This window comes from Zeus faber (genome assembly GCF_960531495.2).
Source record: "Zeus faber genome assembly, chromosome: 11".
Lineage (NCBI taxonomy): Eukaryota > Metazoa > Chordata > Actinopteri > Zeiformes > Zeidae > Zeus > Zeus faber.
This window is the reverse complement of record NC_137205.1, coordinates 3847686-3862153: the sequence shown is the minus strand read 5'-3', so window position 1 is coordinate 3862153 and position 14468 is coordinate 3847686. Positions and strand designations below refer to the sequence as shown.

The window sequence follows — 14468 nt, the reverse complement described above, 5'->3', positions numbered from 1 at the left end:
CAAAGAACCTCCAAATATGTTTTATTTTTCATTTAAAGGATAGGTTCACTATTTTCAACCCATGCCTTATTAAATAACTGCCAAATAACTAACAAGTTTCATCTCAAAATCAGTTATGGAGTAAATTTTATCTAACTATCTCCCGTGATCCTTGTTCAGAAACACCTCCCTCCCGCCCTCCCTCCATCCCTCCCTCCATCCTTCCTCCCTTCCCTTTAATCTTCAACCACTGCTCCCACCACCATTGACTCACACAGCCTCGTTCTTGTTGACTGCCCACAGTCCACGGATATAGTCCAGGAACCATCTCTGCTGCGACCACAAACTCACAGAGTCAAAGGTAATCTCAACTACTTATGTCATATTTGTGTCTCAAACACAGGTGTAAGCTTTAACGCCTAATGTGTAGAGCTACAAGGCATTAAACAACAATTCCAGACTGTTTTGATGTGCTTCTTTCTAAAAGCACTTACCCTTATTAGATAACTTCATATCAGGTGAAATGAGAGTTACTGGGAGTGAGTTACAGTCATTGTGTTTTCAAGGAACAGTGGAAGGAAATATATATGTTTTGCTTCAATGATTTGGTACCTGTTTGATCTCTGACTGGAATGTTTCTGCGATAAATATCTAGTCTGACTTGGTTACAGTCCATTCCTTGTAGTATAAAATGATTGGCATTTAAAAACCAAGGCATTTGCTCTGTCCAAACCGGGAACTTCACAATCAAGGTGACAATCAAGGCATGTTTACATCAAGGCATGTTTACACACCTATGCTTATAATCATCCACTACTAGTTAAGCCATTACTCATTGAGCTAACATTGACTAAAAATGTCAGTTGTGTGTCAACCCCCCCCCTCTCTCCATTGCCTTTCTTCATTCCTGGACATGCTGCTGCACAATTTCTTGACAGGCACTCCATTCCAAGCTGCATTCCAGAGCCTTCTACCCCTCCGTCAAGACATGTCTCTGTATAGCTTTGGCTTGGAGCCCCTATCCTGCCACGCCTGGAACAAAGACGGGACGCGTACGTCTGCAAACCCCTCAGGCCACATTCATGCAGGAACACACAATCACAAACACACTGCTGCCGTACACCGATTCTCTCAAACCTGCTGCCAGGATGACCTAAGGGGCCATTCTCAGATGTGTTGCGCTCACAAATGCACCCCGGGGATGCATTTACTCTTTCTCCTGTAATGGCGGCCTGTCTCGGTTGTCTGGAGGGGCAGAGTAAATTAGTTTAATAGTAGCGGAAATTTATCCAAAGAGTGTCCCAATGCACTTCAGTCTCTGCTAGCACTGCTTTGCTCAAAGCTATTGTCTGTCCAGCGGAACTTGACGTTGCCCTGCAAAGCAGGTGCAATATTGTTCTGTGACAGTGTCATTCTCAATATGAATATTTATCGAATGACATTTGAACTTCCATTTCAATTGGATACAGTAAGCTGCTTAATAGAGTCTGATTATTTCACCACTTTAATGTCTCTGCCTATTTCCATTTCTTGGACAGAGTTCCCATAGCGATGCAGGACTCATAAAGGATTTGCTCCACTCAAGATTCAGGAGATACTCGGGCAAAAGAGTTAGTCATTCGCTTTGTAACTGCAGCCAGGCACACAGGCATTCACTTGAGTCTCGAATCTTTATGCGCTAACAAAAAGAGCCGTGAGCTGCGGGCTATACGCCTCAAGCATAGGCAATAAACTAGACCGCCTAGCAACATGCCCAACAAGCTCTTTAAGTTTGGGTTCAGTGAGTGAGCCAGTGAGTAAATCTTCAACTCATAAACTACAAATAATTAAGAGTACTAAATTAATGTGGAAAAAGTCCAAGGCATTTCGTATAATTCATATTCAATGTGACTCATTAACACTTTCAGTTTCACCAAACTTAATCATTCTGACAGAAGTAAATTATTTTTGAGAGATTATGTCCAGCAATTCTGTCTATTCACAATTCAACAGAGCAACTGACTCTTCTGAGTCAAAGAAACGAAGAGTCTGAAAATGTATCCAAGTCAAGAACCAAATCTAAAAAAAGAGACAAACCTTTCATTGCTACTTCCTTTATATCATAACACAGTTCACCCAGGAGAAAGTCAACATAGTTAGTACTTAAAACACCAGAAGCCCTGCTCTTTCGGGAACACCTTAATACTTGATCCTATCTTAGCTATGACTAACTATTCTTGTTCTCGTTGATGTTGACTTAATGAGTTTTAAGTTGTTGTATTGATATATTATACATATGGGTACGTATTGTGAAGAAAAATATAACCTAATAACACAACTTTTATTCTGATTCCTTACAGCTATCTTGCACTTGTATCTGGTTGCATTTATAAACAGGTGCTCATGCACTTAAATTCGAGGTTACTCCAGAGGTCAATGCATGCTTTGACTGTTTCTAGCCTCTTGTGTAAGTTGCTTTGGACGAAAGCAGTATGATAAATGAATGAATGCAAATAAATGAAAATGTACTTGCTTTTCACAATCACTAGTCCAAAAGCGTGATGGAGTCTATAAAGACAACTGACTGGACAGGGGTTTAGCAAACAGTCTGTTATTAGAAAGTATGGTAGCCCTGGGGAAGTTCTGTAGTAAGTTTATGGTCATGACTTGTTTTACTTTGGGGTGAAAAGAAGCAATTCTAAGCTTTATTGCTGTCTTGATCATATGACCTATTTATTGTTCATATGACCTATTTATTATCACACTGTGATTACTAAGCATTAGTGATCATGTTGACATGCAATGAACTGGGGACGTCCTCACCTGTTTGTCTGTAGAGATTGCGGTGAGCCCCAACAACAATGTGGTGATCATCTATGAAAAGAAGGGCAAGGAATGGAACAAGATCCACGAGTTAAGTGAGCACAGTGGGAGAATCACAGGTATGACTGCCAAAATTATGCTTATAACGGTTGACAAAAAGGTATGAGAAATTCCCATTCAGGTAGTTTTATTGAGGTCGGCACTCATGGCTCTGCTGCCTCAAAACTCCAGAGGCTAACTTGAGACACCTAAACTGTGTGTGTAAGTGTAGTTGTAAATAGCATGTGTTTCAGCCTGTAATGGACAGGCTGTCTCCCTTTTATACCAAAAGACAAAAAGACAAAGAAAATGAATGGGTGGACGGTTTTGTTTGTGTCAAACCTGAGATTTTATGCTAGGTTCAAAGTAGGAAATGGGTCAGATTCTCTTATTTAGACATTGACTTCACTTCCCTATTCAAATTTTAAATGTTAGAAAATCTGGCAAATTTTGAGTTTGACATTTTCACTTTCCTTGTTTCATATCTTGTAGACATGAAATGACTGACGTCTTCATGGTGGACAATACTTCAAATTAGCTTAATTTATGGGCAAACCGTCAAGCCTTCCATAAAGGCAGTCATACTAGCCTGCACGTTATTTTGTACTGGAAATGCCTGAACTCTAAATGTGCCAAATTTTACAAAGATTTTTAATAGATTTTAAATTTTAATAATAATATACTAATAATATATAATAAAAGTCTATGTCCTGTTCTGTATGTATGAGCCATTTTCTATTTTTAAAATATATGAATTAGCATTTGTAATTGAATATAAAATGAACGATGATACACTGATTAGTTGGGGTTAGCACTTATAGTGTTATGGGGAAATTAACTTTATATCTATCTTATCCATATTCAGAAGAAGAATAATGTCAACATCAATTTCATTCCTGTGTGTCCAGCCCCGAGCTAGCGATGGGCTGCATGCTAACTGCCGGGCTCCGTGCAAGGCTGCAGAGGGAAACTTAGTTAGCTACTCTGAAATTACGGAAATATTTTTATGTTTAAGGGCTTCACAGCTGATAATTAGTGTGCCCAGTGGATAGAGTGGAGAATATTTCCTTTATGGTAAATGTGCTTCCAGGCATTGACTGGGCCCCGGAATCGAATCGCATTGTGACATGCGCCGCCGACCGGAACGCTTACGTTTGGACCCTGAAGGATGGGACATGGAAACCTACGCTGGTGCTGGTTCGGATAAATCGAGCTGCCACCTGCGTGAAATGGTCCCCCCTTGAGAACAAGTTTGCTCTTGGCAGTGGGGCCCGCATCATCTCCGTCTGCTACTTTGAGAAAGAGAATGATTGGTGAGCACTACAAAGTAAAAATATCTATACACCCCCCCCCCCCCCCCCCCCCCGAATAATGCGAGTTAGTGCAAGTAATAGTTAAACACATTTTCTAAAATTCATGACTTATTTCGATTTTATAAAGATCCCAAGAATTTTCAAGTAGGCTGAATGGCCTTATACACACCATTCATTCTAGGCCACTCAATTTATCTTAAAAACAAAACAAGGCATTCCATTTATTTAATTTTTTGTAGTGCACATTTCTTTTTTACAAACATAACTATGTTTCCAACAATCTCTACAGACACCAAATGATGAAATATAAATGTGTGGGAAGCAATAGGGATACAAGTAATAAATACTCTGTGAAAGGCAAGTAGCCGATGTATGTACATACATACGCTTGTGTTACGCATATGTCTGGATGTCCAGGAAACAGAGAAACTCTGTTTTTTGTTATCAAAACACCCTTATATTTCCTTCCAGGTGGTTGAGCAAGCACATTAAGAAGGCTATTCGTTCGACTGTGCTGAGTTTAGACTGGCACCCAAACAACATCTTGCTGGCTGCCGGGTCTGCGGACCTGTACTGCAGGTCAGAGACCCCCTGCATGGTTTTTACTATTTGTATATGTAGCTTAATACATACAGCACTTTCAAATTAGAGTGATGGCAGCACATTAACATCCTTGTTGATCTTCACAGGCCGGAAGCTCAGTCTTAAAGGGGTACTAATACTATGGATTTTGGACGAATTCACTTTTTGACATTCAGATGAGAAGGTCAATACTAATTTAATCTTCGTGTCCTTATCGAGATAGGGATGGGCTGCATGCTAACTGTGTTAGAGTCATGCAAAAGCTCAAAGCTGAGTTAAACAATATATCTTTCATCTTCATGGTGAGAAAAAATACAATACATACAAACAAGATCTTAGTTCTTTTAAATGTATTCTGAGATATATATGATGTATAGCCATTATCCATCCAGTGATTATCAGCTGTGAAGCATGGCAAAAAATAAAGTAATAACATATTGATGAATCAAAATTGTTTGCTTAATACTTGTGCACGTTATGCACAGTTTCTATTGCCATTGTTTACATTTCCCGGGATGACGCAGAGTAAAAAACAAACAAAGGGGCATTGTAATGCAGAGATACGAGGGGCAGTCATTATCCCAAAGCACGTCCAATTCATCAAGTTTTGTCTTTAGCCACAACATCTGTGTTTAAAAAACATCAGTCAGGTACGTACGTGTGTAGTCAGGGACTAGGCTTGGGCTGATTTACGATTAAATTGTCTATCGGCGATCGACACAATCGACAATTGATTGATTGACATTGATGACAGACGTTTTTTTTGTTTTTTTTATCAACCCGGAAAAATCTGTCAACACTATCAACACTTCAAAAATCTCTTTACCGTGTTCTGAAACTGGAGCTGTGAGAGGGAGAGAGAGGGAGGAAGCTCTCGCCCTCTCCACTCAGTGCTGTTGAGAAACTATTCGGGATCTCACTTCCCCTCTACAATCCCATAGAGAAACGTTGCCCCAAAAAAAAAAAAAAAGGCACATGGACCCCCAGCTCCGGTTCTAGGCATTTTGCCGCTCTGGTCAAACAGAGTAGCACAGCGGAGCGCTGATCACTGGAAGGAGCGCCTGTGATCTGCACTCCACTGTGCGCACGTTGCAGCCGAACCCCACCACGCGAGGGCCCCCGATAAAATCGTGTATCGCCGTTTCCTGGGGGGCAGCAATCAGTGATTGGAATTTTGAATATCATCCATCCATTATCCATTATCTCCCTATTGGGAGATAACCCACCGTGCTCCGTGCTCCCAAATAGGAGCCTTTCTGTGTGGAGTTTGCATGTTCTCCCCGTGCTCACATGGGGTTTCCTCCACCTAACGTCAGTAAGGACCCCCACCAAAAACATGCACACATCATCGTCTGACCAGCGAGGGACACTCGTTACCAGGTCCGGGGGGGCGTCGACGAATGCCGCCCACTGCTCCTGGCTGCCCCCCCGGAGGAAGGACAAGCCAGGATGGGTTAAATGCATAGGCCTCATTTCACTGGCCACCATCCAAAGCATGTGCGTATGTGTGTGTGCATGTGTTGTAGTGTGGTGTGTTGTGTGATAATTAAAGATTCTTCTTCTTCTTCTTCTACATATTGCACTTTCCTGGCAGTTTGATTAAACTAGATCAAAAATGTTATTCTTGGATTTCTGCTTTGAAGATGAGAAAGCAATATTCTTATCAAACCGTTATTAGATAAACATAACGGCAGTCTTTCCGGAAAATTTCAAGTTTAAGATTGTGATATTTAAAATAAAACAGCTTAGCAGAGTTAAACCTTAACTTCACTTCAGTAGATTAACTAAAGCTTTTAAGCGGGCTTGGACCTGATTGAATACTGTGTCTGACCACATTTACATTCAGGGTATTCTCCGCCTACATCAAGGACATTGAGGCCAAGCCAGGCCCTACAGCCTGGGGAGCCAAGATGCCGTTTGGGGAGCTGCTGCTGGAGCATAAAGATTGCGGAGGCTGGGTGCACAGTGTCTCCTTCTCTCCCAGCGGGGATCAGCTGGCCTGGGTGGCGCACAACAGCAGTGTCACGGTGGCTGATGCCACTAACGGGAAAGAGTGAGTACTGCAGAGGAGTTAAGAGAGTATTCTCACAGGGTATAGGATTAAATATACAATATTTATCATGCAACCAATGATTTGTGGATCCTGAACTTCCTCACATGCCTTTTTCAAGTGTGTTGCTCCATTACTGTATGGCAGCTCTAACCTTTGACTTTGTGACCTTCAGGGCAACCCAGCTGACAACTGAATATCTGCCTCTAGTGAGTGTGCTGTATGTCAGCCCTACTGAGTTAGTAGCTGCAGTGAGTATCAGCTGTTTACACATGTGTGTTATTCTGGGGGGGTTGATTGGTGGGTTGCAGTGTTAAAAGTATTGGGAACCACTCGTGGGAATCGCTTGTGTTTATTGTGGAAGAAGGATTCCTAGTAGCTTTGATATGAATTTTAACCCGTTCAAATTTGTTTTTAATCCTTCATCCTTTTGTATTAGGGTCATGATTGTTGCCCATACAGGTTTACTTATAAGGTGCCTGGGGCTTTGGAGTTTGTCAAGAAACTGGACATTCCAAAGCAAACCTCCAAGGGTAGCATTTCGGCCATGCAACACTTCAAGAACCTGGACAACAAGGCCACCGAGGACGCCAGAAACGAGATGACCACCCTGCACCAAAACAGCATTATGTAAGGATAGATAGGAAGGAAGATAGACAACATTGGTTACAAGGGAACATGACTCTCCACTGCAAGCCATTATATAACCATGGACTAGTGCTTCAATAGCCACCCCTATAGTCAGAGATGCTTGTATGAAAGTGTGCACACCCAATGCTCCACATTTTGATTATGTGTCAATTACGAATACTGTAGAACTACATATAAATACTTTTAAAGAATAAATACTACTTTCACTACCATAGAGGCAAGGAAAAACTGCAACAGGATCTGATGATGATAGTTGAGGAGTTATTAGAGTTATTACATTGCATTATTACAATCAGGCCTATTTATACATAGGCCTGATTGCTCTTTTTTATGCACTTTTCTTTTTACATTTGTTAATTCCATTCTGTCTTTTCATTTTCTGTCACATACTCCCTATACTCTTGTGGCACTGGCCCCCTTCTCAAAAATTCTTAAGAATAGAGTGCAGACGACCACATTGTGAGATGATTGGACAAAACTACACTGAATTATGGCTGATTTTGTGTTTGCGAGATCCAGTCTTTGTGTCAAACTAGGTCCAGTGAGGCTGTGGTGCACAACTGGCCTTGAAAAAATAAAATTTTCCAAAAATTCAAAATATTTAAGAGCAGCTTTTCTGCATATGTGTACAATGTTTTGTGTTCATAAGACATTCAGACATAGGTTCTAGGAGCTATGGTCACTTAACTCAATCTTGAATCTGTTGTGCCACCATCACACTGATCTGGATATTTCTTTTTGAGAAGCATTGCCAAGTGAACATCTATGCATTTGCAAAATTGTATTTCTCTATCATTCACCATATCACAGGAATTTGCATAATTTTTTTTTAGAAAAGAATACAGTAGGAGATTTAATCCCATTTTTTAAGTCTTAAACATTTGCTTAATTTGACTGCAATTTAGCACAGTGAGAAACTGCCTCAAAGTGGTGCATTTTCAATAGAAAACCGTCCAGCTAGGTTATGGTATGAACAGTTATTAATTATGGAACAGACATATTTAACACTACAACATATACAGAGAAAAAAACAGTACGGCCTTTCGTATGTTTTCTGCAGCCAGCTGCGTGTTATATCTGGAGAGAGGGACAAAGTGGAAAAGTACAGCAGTGTGGGCCTGGATGGAGCAATGGTGCTGTGGGAATTTAAGGTACAGTATGTTTGTTTTTCTTTCACTTTTGCAATTATCAAATCAGAAGTAAATCTGTAAATTGCTCAAGTTTGCTTGTCATCTGAAGTGCACCTTTTGTTTTATTGAATCTTTTCCACTTCTGCAAATCAGCTCTTTTGGCTACATCCATGCTAACCTAAGACCAGAAACTTTCCCCTAGTGATGGGCGATGCCAAAATTTTGTATTTGATATGGATATGTTCGAATACATACAAATAAGATATTTTATGTAACAATATTACAGATAAGTTCTTAAATGAAAATGCGATTTTTTTTTTTTATGAAAATGATAGTAATTTCTTTCTTTATTCTTATTATTAATTGGTATCAGTCCGTCTATATTACTGTTATTGGTAATATAGTACTGGCCACTATAACAAATGTATTACAAAATACAAATATAAGTAAAACAAAATACATAAAACTAAGATTTCTTCCTTTGCTAATAGACGCAAAAATAGGCCAGCATTTTACAGAAAATAAAGATAAATATAAATAAATAAATAAACAACAAAATAGTATGCACATTTGTACTTTCATAAATATTTCGTTTTGAACCAGAACTATGAACACTTCCAAACAGCAACTTTTAAAAAGCAAAGTCCTTCCTTCATTCAATTTACTCAGTGTTCTCAAGAAAAAGATGTTGGGAGTATGCTATTATTTTACAGAACAACTTAAACGGATCCCTTCCTAGAAAGAAAAAACAAAAGACCAAACTAAATTAACATTCCGTTATCCCTTCATGTGTTCACAAGGTAAATATCTTGGCATTTTTTTAACTAAATAAGTAAGTTGCAGATTGGTGTTTGTGGAGGTGTGTTCTGGCCCAGGGCCAGGGAATGAGGAAGAGGCGGTAGACGGAGGCAAAACAGGGTTGGTTGGCGTGTACTTATCTTCTGGTTTAAATAAAAAGGTTTCTCATAGGCCAAAAAGGAAAACGCTTGCAGGCAAAAAATGCTTAAATTGTTTGTTCGGTGCTTCGATGCGCTCCTCATGTCGCACTTAGGCCAGGTGCTGTCCGGCCGACAGCCACCCCCCATCCCCCACCCCCCCGGAGTGGGAGAGGAAGTCGGCTACGATTAAATCCAGCGTCGTAAAAAAACGAGCTGTGTCTAATCGGTTGAGAAGCTCGTCAACACAAACAGTAGCTCAAAGAAAACCCTCTGCCGGACTGGGGAACCTCCCGCACCGTGAACAACAGGGGGTTCAGCCATGTGCCCCAATTGCGGCTGTCATTGTGGACTAATTTCCAAATCATGTTTTTCAACGTGTTGCTGAAGCACTCGACCAGGCCGTTTGTCTGCGGGTGGTAAACGTTGGTCCTAATTGAGCGGACACCAAGTAACCTATGCAGTTTGCGCAGTGTGGGTGACAAACAAAGTGCCCTGGTTGGTCAGGATTTCCTTTGGAATCCCGACCCGGGAGATGACCTGAAACAGCGCCTGCGCTACATCTTTGGCCGTAATACTGCGCAGCGACACTGCTTCTGGGTATCAGGTCACGTAGTCCACTAGGACTTACACAAATCGATAGCCCTGAGGACTGCGTTCTAATGGCACGATGAGATCCATAGCGATTCTCTTAAACGGCGTCTCGACTAAGGGACAGACTCACATACTACACTTGGGACAGGCAGCACGGTGCCGCCGTTTTCTCGATTCCTAAGTGACAGGCCATCGGATTATAATGAGCAGCCTGAAGGCTTTTATGGACTAACAATTGGGTAACCTCTTCTCCCCCTCTCCCTTTTCTGAGTGTCACAGTTCACTTGATATAATCTATCCCTAATCACTGCAAAATACAGGTGAGGGAGCACAGCATCCGGACGCACCAACACGCCATCGATTTTATCTACGCACTCAGAGGCCCCACGAAGCGTACCGTCCCGCGATTGTTCCAGGGGAAAATCCTCCATGGGATGGACTGGGGGTTCCAGGGAAGTTACCACCTGGCACTCCCCCTCCCCTGCTTTGGTGACCTCTGCCGGTGCAACCTCCGCATCGCCCTGCTCCGTGCAACACTTAGTACGCGCATACCTACAGACCGTGAACGCACCCCCCCTGCTTCTCTCATTAGGACTGAATTGAAACCCAGCCAATTTGTACCCAAAATCAGGGGGTGGAACAGGCGGGGCCTAGGGAACCTTTACCATATGCTTTTTTCCTTCATAGCGAATTTGGATATGTGAATATCCCCATGCACACAACAAATATCCACCTATGATGCCTCTACCAAAGCCCCAGGTCGAATGAGGTGTTGCTGAATCATCGTCTGCCAACAGCCTGAGTCCAGCAAAGCCTGATGTCTACTCCCTTGTAACCTTACCAGCACACGGTAGGTCCCTTCTCGACCGGGGGAGGGATCCAGCGGACCGGCCGCCCGAACGATCTGACCGACCTCCATGATTGGGCAGTACTGGAAGTCGTGGTCGGGTCGCCGGCATCGCCAGCATACCTGCCCAGGAGTCTGCCCAGCTTCCAGTGGTCCCGAGACCACTTGGCGGGGTGGAGCGGGGTAGGTAGGTAGCTGGTCTCCTACCGGTGGTCATCCTTCCTCCGCCAGGGGGAGGGGCAAAATGAGGATGGTGATGGCCGCCAGGTCCGCGGCGCTGGTACTGGCCATCCTGGGATGACTCCAACGCCAGATCCAGGCGCGGGCCCCTCAGTGGTCGCTGACAGTTGGCGTACCGCTGCTCCCTCGGTGGGCCCCTCTTCAGTCCGGTGCGGTATGCGGCGGTGTGGGCGTACCCCTCAGCTATGGCGACTTGGAGGGAGTCTTGAAGGGAGGCTGGCCGGGGGCAGCGCACTCAGCTAGCGGCGCGGGCCGGGAGATTGTCCACACACTGTTCAGTGGCCTGATTGATGATCTGGTGTGGGGAGTGCTCCTTCAGTTGTATTCACCGCTGGGCCACCTCCAGGAGCAGCTGGGCATGCAGGAATGGCTGGCCCGTGGTGTCGTAGGGGAGTGACCGGAGGCGGAGGCGGTAGCCCTCAGGTCTTCTCCCAACACGTTCCATCAGCACCCTCCGGAAGACAGCATAGCTCGTCCGCTGCTCCGGTGGTAGGCCATGCGCTGCCAGTTGGGCTTTTCCCAAAAAGAGGGGAACGATCGCCTCATCCGGCCGCCTCGGCCATCAGTTCAAAGTTGGCGAGGAGCGTCCTCCCTTGTCATCTTCTGTACCGGGGGGACAGGGAGGCCCGGCAGTCGTTCCTCGCCCTGTCTGGTGCGCTCCCGGAGGAGGACCTGGATGGCATGGAGCACCTCCTGGTACCACTCAATGACCCTCGCCATTTCCCAGAACTGCAGGGCTTGTTGTTTTTGCATTGTGGCAACGGCTGCCACCATCTGTTCCAGGGGGGAAGGTGTCAGCGATTCTGCCTCGCGCTGCTCCATCCTGTTCTAGTGCCAGTTGTGGGGGTGTGCTCTGGCCCATGGCCAGAGAATAAGGAAGAGGAGGCAGGTGGAGATAAAACAGCGCTGGTTGGCGTGTATTTATTTGCTGGTTTAGGATCGGATGAATCAGCGGAGTCCCTCCATTGATTCGGCCGATCCGCAGCAGCGGAGTGGCCCCTGGATGGTAGCCTGCACTGCCTGCCTGCAGTGGCGGCTTGACTACACCCCCTTGGCCCACCACAGTGTTGAGGAAAAGTAGCACATTAACATTTTCAGCTTAAATTCGATTTTGCCTGCTTCACCTGACTAATTGTCTGTTCTGCCTTCGAAAACATTCTCTCTGCTGGAACAGAAGTGGTGACAGTTTCCAGGTATCTCTTTGCTGAGGACTAGAAGTGTGCTCTCATTCCTTTTCCCTGCAAGAGGCAGGAAATGGGTGAATCAATCCTGTGAATACCACATGATTCTTGCTTCACGTGGGCGTCGCCCATCTCGTGATGCGCGCCAACAGTGCCATCTATCTTACTCCTGTCTCACGACTGCTGTTTTTTCATTGGCAGAAACATGTGCTACGAAAGTGCAGAGAAGACACGGGAGTGACGCAGCCGCATATTGAATAAAAAAAACAAAACTTTTAAATCAATACTTTTCAAAGGGAACCGATACCCAATGAGTAGTATGTGAGTATCGATACTGCAGTATTAATCCAGCCATCCCAAATTTCCTCCTCTCCAAAAGACTGTAGCCAGCCCTGCGCTTTGGATGTTCTGCAGCAATTACAAAAATGTAGTTCTAAATAAAATGTATCTAATTGATAGTATTGTGCTTTGCTAAAGTAGATTTTACATTTTTTAAGGGTTAAACGAATGCCCCATGGTGCATTTAAGCACCATTGTGGGATGCTAAAGCAGAGCAGCAATTTTCTTAATAGCAAAATGTTCAGCAGGGTTGTGCTATGAACACTTATAAATGATTGGAACCAACCAATAACCAATAACCAATTTTTCTGGGTCGAAAAATAACAAACCTGTCCTTGAAATTGCATTACAAGGACATTACTTGCAAGGATTTTTTTCTGCTTCTGGTGAAATGCACTGGAATATGTGCATGTAACATATTTTTCTTGTTTTCTTTTTTTTTTTTCAGCATTAGACTGATGGACGTTGGTACTCCTGAGAAAGGACCTGTGAATATATTGTCCAGTGCTTTTCCGATTCTCCCAGACAAAGTCGATCTCCTACCCTCCAATTGTATCAGACCACTTCCAAGAAAATGTAATAAATGTGCCTTTTTGGTGTTAGTTGATAAATTACTGCTCTTAAAATTATGAAATAAAGACCCCTTTTTTTTTTTACTGGCTAGAAACCATTGTCTGTTGAAATTGATATCATCGTCCATAAACGCAATGAAAGCTAAGTTTTCATTTTATTTGCTACAGCTACCAGTTGTATACGAGTCCGACAGTCTTCAATGGCAGTTAATTGCACATGACAGAACTACACAGTGATTTTAGGTAGCTTTCAAAAAGCTGCAGCTCCAGTGACAACATCCTGGAAATTGGTGGAAGACATGGCTTTCCATAAAGTCTGAACTGGGGCTTGTTCCACCTTGCCCACTAAATAATGCAATAAACTGGTGTGTTTTCTACTCTTTCATCCGTCTGTCAAATAAACCTTGAATCCTCTTGAATCTCTTATTATGTTGACAGCGCAAGTGCAGCACAACACTAGCAAAATAAAATGTCTTTAGTGCCATAATTAAAGCCCGCTCTTTAAAGGTTCAATATGTAGCTTTTCACAGACATTGTCAAATGTCAATTGCGTCATATCCCCTTTACCCCTTCTACTTCTGCAATAAGTTCTGTGGAAACACAGGGAAGACCGAATGATAGTAGAGAGTGAGGAGGGGACTCGACTTGGTAGCTAACATTAGCTAGCCACTGTTTTGTACTATAACATGATATGGAGTGGCATGGAGACACGTCAGATTGATTTTCATTGGCAATGGTGCAATGAAGACAACTTCCATAATCCCACACTACTTCACAACATCATCAAACTCTGTCTTTTGTTATTGTTTTTGATTGAGAGACCCCTAGCGGCAGAGATTACATATTGTGCGTTTAAATAAGAATTTAAAGTATTCCATTTCCTTTAGATAATAGTATTAATTTAAAAAAATTAATCAATAAGCAATCAAATATGCAGCAGCAAAATGTCAGTTGGCATGAAGACCAGGTCCACAGAGCCCGTGGACCCTGTTTTTATAGAGGGACATCTCCGGTGCAGAGGAGGACCAAAAGCTTCCAGTTCTAGGAGCTCCATTGTCTGCTTCTTTGGGCAGCAGGGACAGGGCGGTCCAACGACACAAGGCGGCAGGCCATCCTTGAGGTCTTCTCCCAGACGGCTCGGCGGTCCAGCTGCACGGCCTGGACAATGAGCTCAAGGACCTTAACTGGGCCTGCCTCCACATAGCCATGGCGGT

The 14468-nt window shown here is 43.4% G+C and overlaps 1 protein-coding gene across 2 annotated transcripts; it reads left to right on the top strand.

Moving 5' to 3' along the window:
• The first annotated feature begins 248 nt into the window (after nucleotides 1-248).
• LOC307236559 (actin-related protein 2/3 complex subunit 1A-A) lies at nucleotides 249-13668 on the top strand. Of its 2 annotated transcripts, none has more exons than XM_080009022.1 (10): nucleotides 249-340; nucleotides 918-1031; nucleotides 2796-2900; nucleotides 3911-4133; nucleotides 4605-4712; nucleotides 6562-6768; nucleotides 6941-6974; nucleotides 7205-7395; nucleotides 8477-8567; nucleotides 13131-13668. In XM_080009022.1, the coding sequence occupies exons 2-10, from the start codon at nucleotides 968-970 to the stop codon at nucleotides 13134-13136; spliced, it is 1029 nt and encodes a 342-aa protein (XP_079865148.1). In that variant the 5' UTR covers nucleotides 249-340; nucleotides 918-967; the 3' UTR covers nucleotides 13137-13668. The 2 variants fall into 2 exon arrangements, with proteins under 2 accessions (XP_079865148.1, XP_079865147.1); XM_080009021.1 differs by having other exon boundaries at nucleotides 6941-7016.
• The last annotated feature ends 800 nt before the right edge of the window (nucleotides 13669-14468 follow it).